Here is a 22,646-nt window from a genome sequence, read left to right on the forward strand (position 1 = left end):
CGCAACGGGATCGTCCCTAACGCCCGCTCCGTTTACACGCGCTCCTGCCGTACCTATGAGCGCCTCGCCCCGCAGCCAGCGCACCGCGCCGCACACGGGCAGCCGAGCACGCAGAGACCGCCGGGACCGCTGTGCGCAGTGACCGCGCTGAGCTCGGGGCGCACAGCGGAGGCCCGGCACCGCCATTACACGGGGCGACGAGCGCCGGGACGCGAGCTGCCCGGCTCTACGGCGTGTGCACGGTGCCCGCCGCTCCGCTCCGCGCCGGGGAGGCCGTGCCTGCGGCTGAGTGACAGCGGCGGCACTTCCTGAGGCGGCGGGGCCGGAGCCTTTGTGTGTCTGCTCGTGCCCGTGCGAGGGAGAGCAGCGGTCCCGGCGTGGGCTACGAGGGGAGGAGGAGGCGGTCGCGCTGCGGAAGCCAGTAGAGGAGCGCCTTCATCCGTGAGGGCGGCAGAAGGAGCCGCCGCCGATCGGCAGCCCAGGTACGGCCCGGCTCTCCCCTCGGTTTTCCGCCTGCCCGCCGTGCCCTGCGGCCGCTGCCACCTCGGCCCTGCTGCGGGCTGGTGCTGGGGTCTGCCCGAGCCAGAAATCCTCCTCTTGGGAAAGGGGGGGGGTGGGGGTGTTGGGGGAGAAGGCGGCGATGGAACAGAAACGTGGGGCTTTAAAGCGGTGTTTAATGAGTGCCTCTGAAATTCATGGCATTGTGTAAGTAATTGTGTTGTTGTTTCCAGGTGTCGAGGAGTTAAAATGCTCCTTTCTTAGTTCCCGTAGAGTTAATCCTATAGAGATGCTGTGGTTCAGTGTCTCCAGAGCATTAAAATGTTCTGAACTGACAGATCTTAGGCAGTGCTTGACTATCTCTGCTGCTCCAAGTTCATGTGATAACAAATTGTCTCTTTCTTACACCATTTTCTTAACCCAGGTCTGTTTACTGTTTACAAGCCTGAAGATGGCTGCTGCTTCTTCCTGCAGTGTGGAGGAAGATGAGAGCCTGAAGGGATGTGAGCTGTATGTTCAGAAGCACAACATCCAACAGATCTTAAAGGAGTGCATTGTCAATCTCTGCATAGCAAAACCAGACCGACCCATGAAGTTCCTGAGAGAACACTTTGAAAAATTAGAAAAGGTCAGTGATTTTCACCATGCTGCTGTTACTGTCTGTAACACAGATAACGTGTTATAATGTCTTATCATGCTGAACTTGTTACAAGTGACCCAAGAGCTTGGAAGCATACTCTGTGTTAACTGTGCATGGCATTGCCAGCTCTCTTCGGTGGGCAGAGCAAAAGATGCTGTTTTGGGTTCATAGTGGTGTCAGGTGAAGTGCTTTTCCCTTCCCCTTGAAACTGAACAAAGTCAGGAAACCAGCAGGTACTTAAAACCCTTGAAGTTCGCAGAATTAATTAATTGCTCTTTCCTGTACTGCGTATCCTAGGATCTCCAACAAGAGATGCATTCAGAGATTTCATATATTGTGGCTGTTTTCAGACAGTATAGAGGGGAAACGCTTTACAACACTCTCAGCCAAATCTTTACTGCAGCATGTTGGTGTCTTTTGCAGGAAAAGCAGGGAGTGCCAGTGCTGCCTTTCTCAGGGGATAGGATTTCTCAAGAAATAGATGCACGTGGGCACGCAGGGCTGCAAGTTGTTAGCTGTGCAAGTCCTTGGTCTAGAAGAAACTTTATTCACCTACTTAAATGTAGTAACAGTCTTCTTAAATTGAGTTTTTTTTTTTTTTAATTAATTGTGTATAACATCTGTCAGCTTAAGGTAGAAGTTTTATGCATAGTTTTTTCCTCCTGGGAACAGAGCAATTAACTGGTGAATAATGCATAGAGCTGATACATTACTGGTGATAGAAGTGTTGTACACGTCGCTCCTCATTTGTCTGCTTTTCAGATAGTTTTCTGTGGCTGTGGATATATGCCAGATTTGTGTAGCCTGAAAATAAATACAAACATTGTGTCCAGGTGGAAATGCACTAAGAATGCCTGGAACATTGGGGCAGGCAGGAAGTATGAATTTTTTTTATTGTCTAGCTCATTATTTTAAGGAAAAAAAACCCACAAGCATCTTTTGATTCTGCCTCTTCTAATCTTCTTAGAGCCAGGGCTCGTTTGAAGAGTATTAATTGTGTTGAATTTCCTTTGTTACTAATTGTTATCTGGCTACATAAATGCAGTCCCAGGCTTCCTGCCCAGAAGGATAAGCAGCGCTTTCATCAAATGCATTAAAATATGCCACAGTGTTTTAGAATATTCTCCATGCTAGTGGGATTACTTGAGGTGCTCTGGGGGAGTTTGGCATCTTGCACTACAGAAAAATTGACAGTTGTTGTCAGTTCTTATCCTTGGGTATTTTGCCTTATTTATGTAATCTCCCATCATTTCCCCAAAGAACATCAGAATTTGGTAACAGAATATTGATCTGGATGCAAAACCAGAACTGATGCGTATCACGAGAGATGGTGCAGAAACAGCCAGTCCTGAGACAGCAGATAGTGTGAATATTGTGCATAGTATGGATGGAAGCAGCAGTGCCACCAACTCCTGTAGGGCAGCCTGGGAGCTTCTGCCTGAGCTGAAGGCTGTTCGGGTGCTTCTGGAGTTTTCCTGCAGTGTAATTGTTGTTCCTATGGCAGTTGGACTTCCTTGCTCAACCATTTTTTGAGGACTTTCTTGAGATTAATTGTGCTGTGGGGGATTTTCTGCTGAAGGATAATATTTTGACTTGGTCACTTGCGTAGTGCTGTTGAAGGAAATCTGTGTCCCGGAGGAATAGCTGTTCCTTCTCATTGAGTTATAGAACCAAAAGGTCTTCTGCAATACTGTTCCTCTTCTTCCTGCACAGAATTGGTCTCAGGGGAGCCATGGTTTCTGACTGCACAATGTCAGGTAGGAACAAGGTCAGTTATTTTTTTCCAGCTGTGCAGCACTGACAAGCAAAATATTTAGTGGAAGAACTATGAAAACAGTGAGTTTGCATGGACTAGTTGCAGAATCACTGCTTAACTGTGCAAATCTGAGGATGCACATTTTGATTGACCTTTAAAGACAGAGAAGTAATTTGAAGAAGTTTTATCCTGTTTTTGGTCAGTGCTTGCCATATTTAGTTACTCTGAGGAGTCTTAATTGGATTGTGAATTTAAACTGTTGTCTGTTAGAGATGTTTGTATGGGAATGAGCAGTGCCCTGATAGGCCAAGTTTGCTGTTGGCTCAGTGTGTCCTTTACCTTTGCTCCCCTGTGGGGAGAGGGGTAAAAATCTTTGGGTTTAAGCACAGTTTTCTAATCAAAGTCATGCTTTTTTCCACCCAAGTGTGGTATTTTCAGTTTATTTTTCCAATCTCATTAACACAAACAATATGTTAAAGATGTGTTAAAGAGAGCAGCAGAATAACTGCATCTGTCAACATTTCATGTGAGCATTTTAGAGATGAAGCGTGGGCTATTGTTCCAGAAATGACTGTTCCCAGCATCCTACTGCTAAATGGAGCAGTGCTGGGGAGTAACCCCTGACTCCAAGACACTGACTAGCCCCAAATATAATTCTTCAGTCCAACACATCTAAGAGCAGGTTTGTTTTGGCAGAAGTCAGCCAGAGCAGCTCAGAACAGAGCCAGAGAATGAGCTGACAGTTATGAGACGGGGACTGCCTTGAGCCGGTGCACGGGAGAAGAATGTGAATAGATATCTTTCCATTCACTTATTACTGGCAGAACCTTGAAGATGAAGGTGGTTCCTGGGAATCAGCCTACATTTCTGTATTCTTGAATTATAGTTTTCAAGACAGTTTTTATGTGCTGTGGCCTCCAAGCTTCAAAATGACTTACATTCCTTTGTACGAAATTTTAATGTTCAGTTGAAACACAAAAGAGCTGAAAATGGTTCAGATACCTGAGATTTTAAACATTAGGTAATGTTTTCTTTGTTATAAACTTGCCTGTGACCATAAAGAAGTTATTTTTGGTGGTTGAAGACAGTCTTTCCCTCAGTGATATTAATTGGATTTTTTTTGTAGTGGGGCATAAATGTTAGCTAAGAAACTTCAGTGATTTTTTAATGGCTGTCATTATGTTCTGTCCTCTTGGGGCCTAAACAAAGCATAGCAGAAATAAAGAGGGAATCTATCTTTTATCTGTACTACATTTATATTTATATATATGTATATATATATATATAAAATAGTTAATTACTAAAAAAATTGCAGGCCAAGCCTTGTATTTTCACCTGTACTGAGACTGAAGCTTTCATTAGTGTCAGACTGATCAGGGCCATGATATGATCAAAGGTGGAGTTGTCTTGTCAGGCCAAGCTAGGCTTCTGCTCCACAGATAAAGGTTATGAGCAGAACTAGCAAAGAAAATGGCACAAAAGAAACCAGCACCTTCGGTTTGTGTTTATAAATGTCTGAGTATTTTGGTGAAGCCATTTTGTGTGCCCTATATTTCAGTGCAGTGTCTCTGCAAGCTGATCCAGGCACACTGCTTCTACCTTCTGGATCTGAGTGCTCCCCTGGTTCCTTATGTTGCCCCCTGCTCACACAAGAGGAATGCTGTCATGCATGGGCTGAGCTTAATGCCATGGCTTGCTGTGGATCGACAGTGGTTTTATGGACCAGACTGATGCTATGTGACTTAAGACACCATCCAAAAAAAGAGAGATTTGGAGAATGCTGGGCTGTACCATCTGAAATTAGAGCAAAATGAAGTTGTCTGGGTAGCTCCACCTTGTGATTTTAAGACAGTATTGCACACCGACCTGATCGGAAAATTAAGGACACGTGTGATAAGTTTGCTTTAAAATAGGATGGAAAGAGTGGTAAGAAAGTACAAATTCATTCACTGTTAGTAAATTCGAGTTTGTGTATAATAAAGAGTTTCAGTATTTGAACACTGAACTTTTTATTTTGTAGTAGTTGTCTCTGCCAGTATTTACATTATGTCAGGATGCAGAATTCTTCATTGTATTGTAAATTACATCTCTCTAGAGCTTTCCTGCAGGCATGTTTCTTCTTACACCTGGTCTACATGCACACATTGGTATTTAGCTGGATTTTACACACTTAAGTGTTGATTACATAAGCTTTGAAGTATCAAAAGTACGGTCTGTTGTTTTGTAAGAGAACCTTTCTTACAGATGCCTCATGGTAGAGTAAGCAGAGAAGAGGTGGTGATGGGCTGAGCTACTTCAGGACACTGGAAGGGAAGACAAAAGGTGTTAATGTGTAGCAGGAGGTAAAGGGACTCAGGAAGGCAAGCAGTGCAGGCAGAGCTGAAGAAATGTAGGAAGATTTCTGGCAGGAGAATTTCGCCTAGAGTGGGCATTGGGAATGAGCTACAGTGAAGAGAGGACACAGTAGTGACAGTCAAAGCAGAAAATAGGTGTGAACTGGATAAATACACTAATGAGGGGTGGATGTTAAAGGTATTTTTTAGTGGTGCTGTGGAAGAAAAGACAGCATTTAACATTGAGAAGGCAGAGGAATGATAGCTAGGATTGTGTGAAAGGTCTCAGGTTACAGGCCTGAATGATCTTATGAGATTACAGAGCTGTGTACTGTGATAAAGAAAAGACTCAGTGAGACATTTAAGGTATCCCAAATTTCTCTTGCTTTCAGTGATGGAATTCCTGTGCTTCCAGGGATTGGTTTGCTGTTAATCATTGTGTCATTCTCCAGAAATGATGGGATGCTGTTACAGGTCTTCCTGTATTGACAGTGTTTCCTCTGGGTCACTTCCAGTGCAAAGAGGGATTAGTTTACTTGAGCATGAACTAGGCTGTACATTTGCTGTGAATAAAATGAAAGCAGATCCAGGCCTGTCAGGCAGAAGGCACTGTGCTTGAGAGGGGGGGAGAGGGGGAAGAAAAAGAAAATATTTAATTTAGAGTGCTCTTTGTGTTGTTCCTTTTGAACGCAGAAGTTGTAGGAAGCAGATTGGAGGTGGTGAGCAGTGATACCTAACAGCTGACTAGCTTTTAAAGTCTTCCTGGAATGCTGTTGTAAGCTTTGCAGTGATTTGGAGCCTTGTCAGATGCTGTCCTTCCCTGAATTTAAACACTGCGTTTCCAGATGGTGACAAAGCCTGAAAGGAAAGATGAGGAGAGGAACTACTGAAAGTGAATTTCTGTTTGGAAATGCTCCAGCTAAGAGACAGGAAAGCTGCCCATGTGTGCTCCTGAGCAGTAGTCTGAAAGGAAGGGTAAATCTGAAAACATGCTCGTCGTTGTGACAGCTTCAGCTGCGGTGTTTAAAATGCATTAAGATCTCCTAAAAGCATTAATCAGGAGAGGCAGTGCCCCCATTCACTGAGGACAGCTTGCTAAATTCCTGTCTTATACAACAGTCTCTTGCATTCATACATTCAGAAAACATAAGTGGGTCACTATTATAGATGTATGTATTAGCTCTTTTTTTCTTTGAGTTTGATACAAAGATGGTATGGTTTTTTTGTCCAATTTATGGCTTGGTTAGCATACCTATTGAAGTCAGCTGTGGTATTCATGTTTCACAGTCTGACTCCACCAGAAATCACAGGGAAGTCTTTTGTGTTCAGGTTCAGATATGCTGTGACCGATTAAAAACCTGACTTTCATGGAAGTGGGATTAGATTAGATTAGGTGTATGCGAAGCATTGTAACACAGCAGTGCTGGTTTGTAGCTTTGGAGTGTGATATTCTGTCACTGTACTGCACCATAGCAGTGACTGGAGGCATGGGTCAGCTGTGCACACGTAGCCCCATGCTGCTCTTTCAGCTCCCCGGGTTGTACAGACACCCCCTGGGGCTGGTAGGGGCAGCATGGGGCTCTCACTGCTGAACCAGCAGCTGAAAACCAGGCAAAGCTTTCCCATAATGGCATGGGCTGTGTATATGGAGGTCTGCATCAGAGCCTGTGTTCTGGAGTGCTGCATCCTGTCCTGCTGCACGAGTCAGGAGCAACTCTGCTGGCACCGGTGCAGCTGGTGAAGGGAAGAGTGAGGTGCTCGCTGTGGCTTGCTCAAAGGTAGGCAACGCTGGATCTGCTGTTGTCTTCCATCTGTTTTCTGGACTCCCTCGTTTTAAAGTGGACATAATTGGGAAATAGGATTTCTCTGCCATCATGAATTATCTGTGCGATTGCAATAGAGTGAGATCGCTTGTTGTCATGACAACAAAAGATGGTGAGGTGTTTACTTGGGGGTGAGGTCTGCACAAGCATCCTCACCACGCTGTGTCTGATTGGTGTTTGAAGGGCTGTTCCTCAGAGGTCCGTTCCTCCTTTAACGTACTTCTGTGTTTGTGCAGTTCCACCCCAGGATATATGGAAGACAGCTTTGTGGAAGCTTAACCTGGGATATAGCGTGTGCTTTTATTTTCAAAAGGCACTCTTTAGCTCAGTAATGGAAATCTTACCTAGACTACAGATAGCAGCATATGGAAAAGGCAGCCAGTCAACTATCTGCTGTTTATATAAAAGGAGTTTGTAGCGAAGAGCCTTCCTTTTAAAATGAATCATATGGTAACTCACTTTTATAATCCTTTAATATCTTTTTTTTTTTACTTTAGAAGGTATTTAGGTTTCAGAGCATGCTTTGTGATATTAATTTTTATCTCATCGAGCTTTCTTTGGTGTATAAATCTGTGCTGGGGCAGAGGAGATATTGTTTGTTAATTCCTTGGCAGTGCCTTCATACAGTGTGTGCTGAAGAAATATCTGTTTGATATTCAAATGTGGCAAGCTCTTGCTTTTCACTCTGAGGGTATAAAAAGAGCTGTGTAAGTGCTGCATTCCTCTAACTAGTTACCTGAAGCCACCTTGTTAGAATTACCATTTCCTGTACTTTCAGGTGCTCAGAGAAGTCTTTACCTTTCAGTTAAGCTTGTGAAGAAGACACATTTGGTTTTGTTTGTTTGGCATAAAAACACAATGTTAACTGTAAAGAGATACAGAGGCTGAAATAGCAGTAACAGTATTTCAGATTCTTGGGTCATAGGTTTGGTTCTGATGGCTGGGTTTTAAATGCAATGAAAACAGAGAGCATATATAGCATATATACATAGAGAGCATTTATCTATAATGTTTGTGTTTCTGCAAATGCATATTTGTACCTAAGGAAGCTAAGGGTAGTCAGAGAGGGGTTGTGTGTGGGGAAAAGAAGTTGATGAGAATGCTTAAATAAGACTTGCTGAGTCATTTTTTTTTACATATTCTATGCTATTATTTGAAATTTGTACTGGAAATGGAAAAGTTCCAGTAAAGATTTAATACATCTGAAGTCAGTTTGTTTGTTGGTTGGTTTTGTGTGTGTACATCATCTAAATCAATGGTGCTGTGGTCCAGGAGTTGTAGTTCAGCAATCCCAATTAAAAAAGAAAAAAAAACAACGAAGAACTTGCCACTTTCTGAGGCAGGTCAGGACCTGGGCTCTTCAGCCAGCCCCCTGAATTTGATCTCTGTGCCTGTTTCTTAAATGTTTTAATAGTCTCTTAATCAAAATGACTATGCAGGACCTGTTCCATGAGTTGTGCAGCATGGGAAATACACCAGTTGAAACACAGAGCAAAATAGTAATACATTGAAGGTTGGTTTGAAGGGCTCCCAAAGTTAATAACGGGAGCAGTGTTAGTGGCAGTGCAGAAAGAAACTGAAATGAGACCAGAAAAGACAAGTGGCACGACTGGATTTGTCAGACATTTGTAAACATCGGAGGCAAAACATACATTAATCATTTGTTTTTCTCACTTTAAGCTTAAAAGTTGTGAATCTATGCCAGTTTTTTGTACCACTCTCGTCTGGTGACATACCTTATGAGTTAGCTGTAACTCATTTCCTGTGACAATAAGACCAACTGGCAATATTGGTGCTTTGCCATGTGCGTGGCACTGATGCTCCGAGATCCTTCCTCTTCCACTGGCTCCATTTAGTAGCTCGAATTGCTCAGTCTCTTCAGAAATAAGTCGTGTGAGACAGAGCCTGGGTTCTGGTATCTCTGTCAGTGGGGAATGGATGAAGAAACAAATCTAATATGTTGACATGTGACTTCTCTTATGTTCTCTGTACAAGAGACAAAGATATGTATAAGCCAACTGAGAAAATAAAAGCTATGGTGTTGGAGAGTTAGGAAGAGAAGCTTGTTCTTTCTCAGAAGTAGCTGCAATGAAATGTCTGGGGTTTATAACACGTTGGTTTCTATTGTGTGTAAAAGAAATGGACAGGTCAAGTACTGGAGTGATGGTGCCTGCATGCACGTTATAGTTGTGTCAGTCTTTCAAGGTGCACATTTTTAATTTTCTTTGACCAGTACATGTGTGCATTTTCAGACATCTAAATGAAGAAATGAGGTAGTTGCTGAGCGTTGTAGAGGAAGCATATTGAGTCTTACATGGGTAAGAGATGTTTCATTTGTCTCTTTTTGCCTTGCAGGAAGAATGCAAACAAATACTGGCTCGCCAGAAGTCCAGTTCCCAGTCTGATTCCCATGATGATGAGATCCCTCCTCCTCCTCCCAACCCAGTAGTAAAAGCCCGACGCAGGAGAGGAGGGGTCAGTGCAGAGGTGTACACAGAAGAAGATGCTGTTTCTTACGTTAGAAAGGTAATGCACTGTCATCTGTCCCTGTAGGGCAATCGAGTGATGTGTTCTGCTTGTCATTTATAGTACTTGGAAGCAGGGTCAGCCTGTAGAGTGTTGTCCTCGTGCCAGCAAAGCCATGGCTTGACCGTCTTGTCAAGTACATTTGCTGCCTCTTGGATAAAATATTTTCCCAGTGCAGCTTCAGCATTCTGTGTTCTTTCCCCATCTGAGCTATGCTGCTAATCTATTTCCTCCTGTAATGGAGTAGTCAGCCCTCAGCCATTTTCTGAGTTCTGGCAGAACCTGAGTTTTGGAAAGTGGCTTTTTTTATTGCTATATTTCCTTCTTTTTTTCCCCAGAAGTCACATTTAGCCCAACTTTTTCCTAATCAAAGTCACTTATGTTCCCTGGATCGTTTCAGGCACGATTCCCATCTTGGTTGGGTACTGCCTAATCTGTTGTTACTCTTGATTATACTTGTGCCATTTTGTGTGGCTATCTTTGAAGAAATGCCAATTGCAGATTAAATGAATGCAGCAGGAGTTAGAATACTGCAGTAAAAGTAATGTTACTTAAATAAGATCTTTGAATATAAAAATGCCATGAGGGAGCTGCTAAGAGGAGAAAGTGCTTAGAAATTGTAATTGTTAATGGAGTAGTTCACTTGGGGAATTGTCTGTGGATGTCATTGGCAAAAATAGATACCGTAACAGAGGCAAGGGTCTGACAGTACCAAAGCTTTTCCCTTGCAGTAGTTTTTGACATGAAAATTGGGTCCTCTTAGAAATAAAGTGTGAAATACCTGTTTGTAAAGCCATTTGGAACATGCAAAACTAGCAGTGTTTTAACAAGTCTTTTCAAATTGGTATTTTGTTGGCATTTATTGTATTTGAATGTTACTAAGTTTAGATTTTTAGGAAATCAACGCCCAGCATTTCCCATGGGACAATTTTGAGCAAGTTTTGGAGTAGCTGGGCATTCACTATGTCTGTGTCACAGTGCTGGCCTTGCTCTTGGAGGCTGAACAGCTCAGTGTGCAGTGTAGAATAGAGCTGAGCTCATGCTTTGCTCTTCGGTTAGAGCACCAGTTTTCTTTTAAAAGTAAACCATCTGGATTGACTAAATGAACTGCACTTAAGATCATTGCCATGGGGAGATGCATAATACAATGTCTAACCCTGGGCTTGGTTGCACAAAGAGCTCCCAGGACACAGTTCTCTCCAAAACAAAATCCCATAAGCAGCAGAACCTGTGAATCCTGACCTGATTTTCCATAGCACATTCCTGTATGGATTCTCTCCTGTGAAATAAATGCTGATGATACTCCGTGTCCTTTCCTTCCTCTGGGCTTCCCTTTAACTGCCTTTTTCATGAAAATATCTAACTACTTTGAATCACTGGTATCTCTTAAGAACTCTGAAAAGTTGTTTGAAGCTGGCCAAGGCTTTCAAAGTTTATTAGAAGATCGATATTACAATAGCATGCCTTGTATTTGTTTAAGGAGCTAGGCTAAAAATGCATTTTGTGAGGCTGACAGATGCTACTGACTTGTAGGCAGTAATTGCTCCGTGTCCGGAAGCAGCAGTTCAGATCACATTCTGTGTGTTCTGTGGCAAGGACTAGGACAATTTTAGTTTTCTAGAAACTGACTTTAAATAATAAATGATTCAGGGGATGGTTTCCTGTAAGGCTGTAGATACTGCAAGGAACATAGAACTAGCCCTGGGATGTTTTGTTTCTGTGCTTTGTCTTCTGCCATAAGGAAATGATTCCCGTGGTGAATCCTGGAGCTGTGTGTTTGTGACAGAGGTTCCTGGGATACAGAAATAAAAGGAGATGCTGGAAGGATGAATTACGAAAGAAATGAAAAAGTGTAAAAAGCAAGGCAAGGGTTGCATGAAGCTATTGCAAAGAGGATTTTTAGATAATAGCCAGGAAGAACCATTGGCTTCAGTTCAGGTGCTGGATAGAAACACATGTGGGTCATAAGCAGTTTAAAGGATCCACTGAAGGGGTGAGCTGTAGGATGAATAGTGCTAAAGGGAAAGTGGTGAGTTATGTCACTTGAGAGAAAATCAAAGGGGATTTAACTCAGTCACTTGAGCAAACATGTGGCGTGGCTCCATTCAGAAGAGCACAAAGATCACTGCTGTGGTGTTTCATTGCTTCATCCCTGAAACCTCAGAAAGCAGTATTTGTCAACACATCTGACGCAGCCTGTAGTTACTGACTAACAGAGTAACTATCAGGATAGGAATTCTGTTGTAAGAAGTTTATCTGCTTGAAGAGAACACTCAGTGGTTACTTAGAAAAGTGATATAAGGTGTGATCAAGTGATTCGCTTAGACTTTTCATTCTGTTGATGCCTGGTTGCTGTGGCACCCAAGGAGTCTTTCCTGTGTCCCTGTCCCACGAGACCCACCTGAATCTCTGCCCTGTAGCTTTCATTGCTGCAGACTGAGACTGAGAAAGGCTGGTCAGCAGTGTTTTATCATCAGCTAGAGCTGAGTGTCAGTGATTGTGATTATCCGCTCTTGGCTCAGCAGCAGTAAGCTGAACAGCTAGGTGGTTTTCGTAGAACCAGAGTGCAAAACTGCAGGTCACTCCAGGGTTTCTCTGAGAGAGGAAAAAACAAGAAAAAGGTACCAGCCTAATATCCATTTTATTTAACACAGCAGAGTTAAAACTTTCAATACTGTGATCGTATTCCCATAGTAGAGAACATGTGCCTTCTCCCCGACCAGCAAATGAAACAATTCCTCTTTATTCTCAAACATAAATCCTTCTCACTTGCCAAGAAGCAAAATTAGAATTTTGACCCAGGTGAGCCTTGCAGGAGCTCAGTTCCATATACCACAACCAGTACTTAAAAGCACTGTGTAATCAGTTCGTTTTTCTTTCCCTTGGATAAATTTTACTCATTTATTATTTTTAAAAATATGTTGCTTCTGAAAGGAAGGAGGGAGAAGAATGAGAAATGTATTTTCTTCACTCCAATAGATTTGGTAGGATGCTGCAAAGCTGCCAGTACCTGCTAATTATTGCATTTTATGGCTATCTTTCTCCCTAGTCATTTCAGAGCTTACATTTCTTTTCTGTTTGTCATGTTGAAAACATCAATTCTTATCATGTTATCAAAACTGTAATTTATCACTTTCTTAGTGGCTTTATATTATAGCCAAAATCTGTCCTAATGTTTGAAATCAAATTGCAGTTGTTACCTTGAATAATGGAATTTTCTATAGATTTCAAGATCTATGAAGAAATACAACCAGATGTGTCATTGCTCTTCCTTCTTTTCACCAATAGGTTATTCCAAAGGACTATAAAACTATGACTGCTCTGGCAAAGGCCATCTCCAAGAACGTGCTCTTTGCTCACCTTGATGACAATGAACGAAGGTATGAGGTGCTTTTATGATTTAATGGATTCTTGACCTGAGGATTGTGTCAAATTTTGTCTTAGAAAGGTCACTGATGATCAGAGCTACACACAGATGGTTTGAAGTTACACTAGATGGCAGCCCTCCACACACATGGTATTATGATAGAGGGTAAAATGGCACACTGGAAAAGAGAAATGAGAGACTAGAATTTATGTAAACATTTAATAATTGCAAGTCAGCTGTACCTGGTGAGCTTCCTTCTGAGATCCTAGGCTTGGCTGAAGTGATCTCAGATCCATTCACTGTAACTTCAGAGAGCTCAGGTGACTGAAGAGTGGGACAGTAAAAATAGAATGTGTATTAAGAGCTAAAAGAGAATTACAGGTAAATTATTTTGTTGGCTTTTTTTTGAAAAACAGTTACAAACAAATGATGTGTAACACAAGAATGGTTTATGATTGTCTATGAATATCTGTGAAGAGGAAAGGAATAAACTGTTGTGTGTGCCAAGGGCAGATAAGTACAGAATAACATGTAAAGTGCAGGAGGAAAGAATCGAGTAAGATGCTTGTAAAGAGTCCTCTGGCAGCTTGAGTAGGGTGGCAAGTTGGTGCTGCTATGAACAGAGTAGATTACTGTCAGCTAAGAGTGGCATGAGTCCTGCCTTGCAGCAGAGGGATAGACTAAGTGATGTTATGAGGCCCTTGCCAGCCCTTCTTTTCTGAGCCTCCCTGGTTTGAGAAGACTGAGATTCCATCTATGCTGATGTTTTTTTTATGAGCAGAACATCAAACAATGCAGTCCTTCAATGGCACTGTATTCATATGCTTTCCATCAAAGCATGTTCTCAAGTGTGCACATTTCACTCCCTCTTGCAGCCATTTACACGGTTTAATTACTTTGCAATCCTAATTATTATGATACTGCATTAGCATGCAGATTTCTGCTGTAATTAGAAGAGGAGTAACTGAACATTTCTTCTAGCTTTTTTACCCACAACAGAGAATTCTTGTACAGAACTGCCAAAATTCCTAATTATACTGTCTGCATGCTGACATGACTAGCACTGGTAGGGCACATTTTCTGATTGGAAAAGGCACATTTTGGCAATGTTGTCTTAAGTATGGATGAGAGGGAAGGATGGAAGGAAAAGCACTTTTTCCTGCACTGCACTGTTTGCACATTATGGTTATGGTCTCCTAACCATTCATTTCATTGCCAGCCAGATTATCCCATTACAGGAATATGGTGGGGGGGAAGAGGTGTGCACAGGGTCCCTCCCATATGTGTGGTGCAGAAGTGTCATAGGCTCTTTTGCATTTTTCCAGTCCTTGTACTATGGCTTCACCAGGTATGTACTGCCTCTGCTGTCAAAAACATGGAAGCTTTTTGGTTTCTGGCTTCTGCTCTGGAGGACACTCTGCTGTGTATCTTCTCCCTCCCTGAAGTGCCACGTCCAGGCCTTAAGACAAACATAGCAAGCTATGCTCATTTTGGAAGAAAAAGGACTTGGGGAGGACGCATGCATTCTGCTTTTGCTGACAGGATTATGATGAATGAATACGTGGAACTCCCTTTCTATTTTACTGAGCTCCCTCCTGACATCAGGCTATTACCCTTGCCTATTTCTTGTCAGATGTGAAGTCATTGAGTTGGAGTACACCATTGCTCTCACTTCCAGGTTGCATCTGGTTGATGCAAACAGCTAGTTCAGTAAAGCACGTGGTGTATGACTTCATTTGGGGTTCTGTCCTTTTGGAATGATGGAAAACTAGATAAGAATATTTCATTTTCTGTGCTGCAGTGGTGACTGTGTTTATTTACTTCAGTGCTTCCTACAGTTAAGGTGGTGTTATTTCATTTACTGTTGTGGTTGACCATTTTCTGAGCTAAAGAAGGTCTTCAGGTGGGACTAGGATGAGCTAGCAAGGCCCAAAAAACCTTTGGTTTGCAATGGGCAACTTGCACTTATTCTTCTTCTCTGGAAGGATTCATACGTTGATCTTTCCCGTGGGACTTGTGTTCTGCCTGCTTGCTGCTTGAGCTGTGAAGATCCTTATATCTGACACAAGCCCTTATTTATAAACACACAGTGTAATGTTATTTGTGTCAAATATTCCACACGAACTGCATGGGAAGTCCTGCTGAAGTTAAGTTAAACAAGTACCTCTTTGCACTGCTGTTCCAAATAGTTTTGTTCAAATAGTTTACATTCTGTTTGCACTCATAATCTTATTTTAGGTAGCATCTTTTTATGTGCCATGGTGAAAAAAGATTTGCCATCTGTCCGACAATCGCACATGCACACACACAGCCTCTGGTGCAAAATTATACTGATAAGTTCAATAAATAACTGTAAATGCATTGGTACTAAAAGTGACAGAGCTAATTTATCAGCAACTCTTGTCGAAACATACATCTCAAGAGGAACTAATAGTATGACAACAGCTCTGAAAAGCTGCAGTGGGAGCCAGCTGTTTCACTGTGGCATGTTCTAACTCTCTCCTCTCTTCCACCCCATATGATGGCATATTGGCTGGCTTCTGGGGGTTGTTGCCCTTTGTTGTGTGTTTCTTCCATACTCCACTTCCTTTTGAACTGCTCAGAAACTCTCGAAAGAGAATTTTAGTAGCAAACAATGAGGTGTGTTGGTTAAGCTGAGATGTAAGGGCAGCAAGATTTTTTGTAAAAGCATAGTTTGTTGTGCAAACATCATGGAGAAGCCATGGAGACGGCCACCAAGAGCACAGTTTTCCAAGGTAGAAAGCACTCTAAAAGCTTGCTAGGTATGATCACTGCCAGATCATCAACTCTGTGCCTGTCTGGTTCTGAGCTGTTGCTCACTGAAGCCTCACGTATGTATGCACAGTCCTTCACAACAGATTCTTGTGTCGTGGCTCTGGAGGGAGCTCTTTGCAGCATAGAACAACTTCTGATGCAGAAGACAGCGCTATGCAGGCTGTGTGCCCAGAGCAACCAGGAATTGCCCTCCAGCCTGTCTGCGTGTGAGCAGCGTTGAGAGCTGTGAGGTGGAACATCAGTGGATTTGGACCTTTAGCCAGGTGAGATGCATTCACTCTCGTTTCATTTTACTAGGGAAAAGTGCTGTGCTAACACTAACTGTAAGGTATTTTTGGCAAATTCACTTCTCATAGCTGGTGCTCTGTGCCACAGTATGCCTTTAACTTCAGTTGGTGGCAGAAGCCATCTTGTTTCTCTCCTTTCTGTTGTGTCTCTGTTGCATCCTTGAGGCAGTCCAGTAAAAATTATTAAATAAAACACCAGTCCTGGATTATGACATTTGTACTGAAGAAAAGGACTTAAAGATTGAACTGCAGATTCAGATGCACTTTCTGAAGTACATCTGCAATCTTTGTAATCTCCCTCCAGTGTGCTGGTGAGAAGTTAAGTTGTAACTTGCCAAGGTTATCTTAAGGGGCCTGCAATATTGATTCTGGTGGCTGAATAAGTTGAAAAACTTCCTTGCTGATCTTAGCCCTCCTAGTTTGAACGTGATCTCATGGTTCAGGTCCAGCTATGCTCCTATAACAGGCCTAATTCTGAAGGCTCTTAGAGTTTGCGTAAACTTTCCCTTTTCTTCTAGTATGTGACACATGAGAATTTTGCATATGGGACAGATCAGCAAGGCAGGGTGTATTGTATTGATGCCCTCTCGGTTTATTTGGTTTTGTTCAGTCAGCAGGCAATGAATGATTTCTATCTATGCAAAGATAGAATTACACCCATAACTTGGCAACGTTTTATTTCCTTTCCCACTCTTGGATTTCCAGTAGATTAACATCCTCTAAGGTTTCCTCGTTGTGAAATGGTGTATAAAGTCAAAACTAGTGACAGGGGGCTAGTTTGGTTGTCCTAATCTCCTCTAACCTAGCTATGTAGCTAGCAAGAATTTTTATTAGTTCAGCATGTAATGCTGGAGTAGAAGTACACGCCCTTGGCTTTGCCATGTTGTTGGATAGGCAAGAGGAGAAAAAAGGAAGAGAGAGTTCATTTTCCCTCTGAGGATAAAAATAAAAGATTTAATCTGAACATTTAATTGACAGGATGTTCAGTCTGTGATGGACAGGGACAGCCACTGAGAACTCCGACCTGAAGAGGAACAGTGAGAAGGTTTGGAGGTGACCTGCAGTGGGATCAGAGGTTTCTGTTCCCCGAAACAGAAGTTTCTACAGCTGACAGTAGTCAAGGAGGAGAAGGAACTGCAGCATAAACAGTGAGTGAGAGGTCAGCAGGCATGTCAGTCTTGGTTCCAGGATGTCACCAGCACCTGCCTGCTCTGCTGTGAGTCATGAGCTGACTTCCACTCCCTGTTCAGAAGCTTGATGGACTCCTAACCACACACAGATGAACATTTTCCCAGTCCACTGCTATATCTTTATGTAAATTGTATGTAAAATTTCTACAGAAGAGCTTTGTAAAACTTGTTCATCAGGGAGCAGAGAGTAGGTTGCTGTTTTACACGTGTTTTCAGACCAAGTGTCATTCTTCCAAATGTTTGGCTCTTCACTGCTGCTCTACAAACAGCTGTGATGCCTGCGACAGCTTTCAGAATATTTTAATGTACTTTATTATTTGGATTAATAATAAATCGGCTTGTTTGAACAGTATACTGGTGTGAAAATGCATTGGAAGCAAAAATTAGGCTATTTAATGCTTTTGCTAAAATATTGAGCTTTTAAGAGGGTGCAGAAAAGCAACAGTGAACTAAATGGTAGGAAAAGCTGCTGTGTCTACTGCAGCAGCATGCAGTTTTACATTACTCTCGTGTGTTGCTTGCATGGCAGAGATGTCAGAGTAAAGGGCATTTTTTATTTTCTGTGCTTGTTAGAGCTGATGCATAAAAATGAAACTTGGCACTCGGTCTGGGCACGCAAGCCAACCAAGAGTTCTCTTCCAAGTAAGAATCCTAACTGTTTTCCCAGCATCCTCCCAGACACACTGTGGTGATTCTGTAGGTAGAACTGGACACAAGTGTTGTAGATACCATCATCTCACTGTCAGTGTTTCAGAAAGATGTTCCACTGCCATCTTACAGATGTTTTGTGTAACCCATGCTCTGTGATGTGGTCTGCGATTGAGGCAATTTTGTAAGCCATCACTGGTGCCAAAGAGGGCTCCTTTCGGGACACACTGGGCTTAAATATACTCTATTTGAAAGACATTAGGGTCCAAATTAAGATTTCCTCAGCACTGAGACACAATATCGTTCTTAAAATGTATTAAGGGCTGCCACAAAGGGGAAATGAGTAATCATATGTCTCTGTACCCTGAAGACAAAACATCAAAATTAGGATTAAATTGTACAAGATGGAAGTAAACTAGACATGTGGTAATAATTTCTAGCGGTGAGGATACTTTCATAGATTGGAGAGTCTGTGATTGCCATGACAGGTTAGGCAATCTCTTCAAACAAAGTCTACTTTGTTCTCTTCGTGGATGGGAGAAATCTCAGTTGTGCTTTTGTCATGCCTGATCCTCAGTAGTGTAAGGCAGTGATGTCTTCTTCCTGTTTATATCCTTTGATTTCTTTATTCCTGCTTTTTATATATTTGAAGGGTGGTTGCTTCTTCTCACATCTTCTATTTTCTCAGATGAATCTCCCTCTGCCCACCTTCCTTTGCAGACCAGGTTGCTCAGACCAGTGACCGTTTTTGCTGTTCTCTTCAACTTTCTTCTGTTGGTCCACATCTTTCTTGTTTCTTTATATTTTTCACAGCAACAGCATATTGCTGGCTCCTGTTTAGCCTGTGATCAGTAGAATCATTGGACTTTCTTCCACCTTGGCAGTGTACGTGCACCATGTGTTTGTGCTGGTTATTTTAACCCAAACAATACTTAGCAATTGTATCTTTATTGCAAGGGACTGTATTTTCACAGTCCATTTCTTCAATTTGAAATGATTTTATATCCTTATCGTGTTTTCTGAAGTGCTTGCAGCTTCTTTACAGCTAGTTGTGGTGTTTAGATTCAGAAAACATTCTGAATGCTGTCATCCAGGTCATTAATGACTTGGGTACGTTTTTCAGTACAGCCACAATCTAAACGTGTGAAAAGTGGTTTTCCGTAGCTAACAGATGGATTTTAGTCGTTGTCCTGTTGATCTCGTGTTAAAATATTTTTAAAACTTGGGTGATTAGTGAATTTCAAGGACATTATGGTTACTGTGAGCTGTATTCACTTCTGCATAATACCATGTTTTATTAAAGCACTGGCTGCAGGCCAGCTGGAAAGCCTCCTACGTGTGGAAGAAACCTAAGACGGCACCATTCAGGAGCAAGGCATTTTAGAAACAGGATGCCACAGCTATGACATATTCATTACACATCCTGGATTTTCCTTGCATTTGTAACTTAACTCTTTGGTTAAAAAACAAACACTTCCTAGCTCCTGCCTGTGCTTCGTATATGGCTGCGGTGTGCACAGCAGCGCCAGGAACTTCTGATCAGGCTGCATTATTATTTTTGTAGCTCCAGGAGACCACACTGTGCTGAAACCACATGGATGTTTACGTAGAATATTTACTCTGCCTGTTGTTGGCATCTAAGTTGGCTGCTGCTCAGGTATACCTAAACCAGGAGCCTCAGGGTATGGTTTCACAATTAATTTAACCCAAACTAACTCTGAGCTGCTACCAAAGGAAGTACGCAGTATTGCCAGAGCTTGGCTGTGTGCTGCTATTGCTGCTCTCATGTGCTTGTGTAGCCACAGCAGTGCAAAGATGCACTCTGAGAGGTTTTTTTCTGATATTCAGTCATATTAGATCAGCCTGTCTTTTGTAAGCAACCCAGAAAAGGAAGCTCATCTCTCAAATGAAACAAAGCATACTACTAAATGAGAGCTTTCCTTCTCTGGCTAACACCACAGTGTTTTGCAGGTAAACAGTCTGGCAACTCAGCTTTTTGTTGTGCCTTTTATGCCTTGTTTATAGCTTTGATTGAGCGTGGTTTTTAAAAGAGCGTGTTTAACTGTGAGTTGTTCCACTGACTTGCTGTGGATGTCAAAGGAATTATTCATGTGTATAAATTCAAGCACATTCTGTCTTGCTGAATTGGAGCTTGCCAATGAGGAATACTACTTAAACTGGGAGAAGTTATGGATTTTGGAGACAACAGCCGTCTGGCAGTAGTGATGGAAATGAAAGCAGGTAGAATTGCCCAACCACTTGGAAAAGAAATGATCCAATTCTCCATTCAAGGATTAGCTGTGAATTTAACACTGACTCTATTTTCCAGTGCATCCATCTCATTTACCCAAGAATTATTGTCTTTAATTACTATTGTAGTGCCTGCAGGCAGCAGTCTCTAAATTAGTTATGTAAAGTTCTGCTCTCAGCAGTCATCAGGAGATTGCATCTGCTTTACTATCAATCCCTTTACAGCATCCTGACAGCACGCAGATTCTGTACTAGAGAATCCTTTTCTTGATGTCACTTTTTGGCCTGGTAGATAGGTTATTCTCTTAAACATAACTAAAAGCACACACATGTGGTATTTATGGATATTTTTATCTTTAGAAACAAATGCTGTCAGTTCAGAGCTTTTTAGAGGTTGTGATTCACCCTCAGTGTTTTGTTAGACAGTTTAGATTCTTCATCACAAATACTGCTGGCGCCATTCCTAATGAGAGTTATTTTTAATTCTGCATTAAATAGTGGTTTACATATGGGCAATATGTCACCAATTCTGAAAAACAGATTTAAAGCAGAGTAGCAATTTACCTAAATCCTTTTTAGACCTAGAAAAAATAACCTGTGACAAATTGTCTTCATGCATGCCTACGAAAAAGCATCGAGTCTGAACTGATCTTTGTGTGTGTAAAATAGAAGAATTAAGGCTGCTGAATTTAATGGGCTTTCTGAAATCTCTCTGCCACTGCCGTGTATGTGGCTGTGCCTTTGTGAGTTTCTTTACACAACAGTTATCTGGCAGTGGTTCTGGATGTGTGTTGCTCAACGCTAAGGCTTTCCAGAATTAAACACAAAGGTTGAACTAAAAGAACGTCCACTCTTCTCAGCAAGTCTTTGTCCTTCACGTTGGAGCAGCTGGAAGCAGGTTGGGAACAGCAATTTGTCTTTGCACGTGGAAGAACAATGGTTTATTTCAGCTAAAGCTCTTTAAAGCAATGCTTCCTTCTTTTTTTTCAGAGGGGTTGTAGGTAACCTGTCAGCAGATACTCTAATAAGTCTTCATTAGGTCACTGATTTTGCAGCCTTCCATGGCTTTGAACGCCTACGTGTCTACAGGTGGGAGTGTTACCAGGACGGGTACTGGAGGATCGACTGCATGATTAAGTTGCTTAGTTATGCATTTAGGAGAGGATGTTCAAAGAGCTTGAAGGAACTAGATATTATTTGCATTGATGGATATATAGTGGGAAGTGAACATTTAACTCCACTGAAGTTCTCCTGAAAATCCCCATCTTATATTGTGAATGTTTCTATCTGTGTGTTTGCATTACACGATGACATCTGCTTAGTAGCACGATGTTTGGAAAGAGAAAAGAACAGACCTTAGAATGAAAAATAATCTATGATACCGAGGGATTTAGTGCTTGGGCTATTTTTTGTTTCTTTTTTTTTTTTTTTCTTTTCCTTGCAGAGATAGAAGATTCAGCTTAACAACCAGACGAAATTTCTCTGTCATTCCAGTGCACTTAATGGAAGTACCGAGTGTGAGTTATTTGACTGTTAGGCTCCTAACTCCATTCTAATGAAAAAAAAATCTGACAAACCCAAACAATGATTTAGTTCTTGTTTTACAAGTTCCTTGCTAAAGATTTTGACCTGAAGTACATTGCATCTTGTGAGGTAACAGCTGGTCTGTCTTGTCTTTGGAAAAAAGTTAACAGTTGCTAAGATTTCAAGAAACAAAGACAGTCTTTGAATCCTCTGGAACAGCTGTATGAGACTGACACACCATGCACTGTCAGCTGCTAAATTCAGATATTCAGACTGACCCACACGGAATACTTTAACCCTTTGGCACCATCATAGTCCTTTTCTCTCTGTTTCTCCTCCAAAAGAATGCCATAAAATAAATTCAGTTGTCAAACGCCGTTTGCTTTCAGAAATTAAAGAAAGAAAGCACAGAACTGGCAGTTTCTTTGTAAGGATTTTGTTTTTTATGTTCACTGACTTTATATATGATATGAAGACAAGCTTGCTGATGAATGAAATCTGCATTAGAAGCATATAGCACAGTTCTTTGTGTAGTATCTACACATCAGAAAACAGCATCAGATGCCATTTTAAGGCACTCAGCATCTCTGCAGATCTGTAAATGCAGAGCGTATTTAGTCTGGCAAAGCAGAATGGAAGGCAACTCAGTCGTGGCCTGCAAGGGGAAGGTGGGTGATTGCAAAGGTGCCTTCCATGCACAGAGGTATGTGACATGCAAAAGCTGGTGGGTGAAGCTGGGCACGTTCAGACTGGAAAAGTTTAGTTTTTGCTTTTTTGAGTAACCAGGGAACTGATCCATCATTTAAACTAGCTCGGCATGTGGCAGATTTTCCATTGTATGAAGTCTTCAGATCACGCTTGGCTCTCCACTGCTGCTAGTTCATAAAGAACATTCTGATGTGCTCCATTATAATGTGGGTTTTTTCAAAGATGGCAAAATGTGATGACATGAAAATTTATTTCACTTCATAAAGAATCAGCACTCATCTCTTGCGAACAAAACATTTG

General features: G+C 41.9%; 1 protein-coding gene across 1 annotated transcript in view; it reads left to right on the forward strand.

The window, feature by feature from the left end:
- Window positions 1-364: 364 nt before the first annotated feature.
- Window positions 365-22,646, forward strand: part of PRKAR1B (protein kinase cAMP-dependent type I regulatory subunit beta) — an 81,221-nt gene continuing 58,939 nt past the window's right edge. Inside the window, exons 1-4 of the mRNA XM_065732965.1 lie at window positions 365-482; window positions 923-1,126; window positions 9,406-9,576; window positions 12,865-12,956. Coding sequence (XP_065589037.1) covers window positions 950-1,126; window positions 9,406-9,576; window positions 12,865-12,956 — 440 coding nt within the window. The 5' untranslated portion in view covers window positions 365-482; window positions 923-949. The remainder of the gene's footprint in view (window positions 483-922; window positions 1,127-9,405; window positions 9,577-12,864; window positions 12,957-22,646) is intronic.

This window comes from Cyrtonyx montezumae, unplaced genomic scaffold, assembly GCF_038088225.1.
Source record: "Cyrtonyx montezumae isolate F1298 unplaced genomic scaffold, pur_monq_1.0 scaffold_16, whole genome shotgun sequence".
Lineage (NCBI taxonomy): Eukaryota > Metazoa > Chordata > Aves > Galliformes > Odontophoridae > Cyrtonyx > Cyrtonyx montezumae.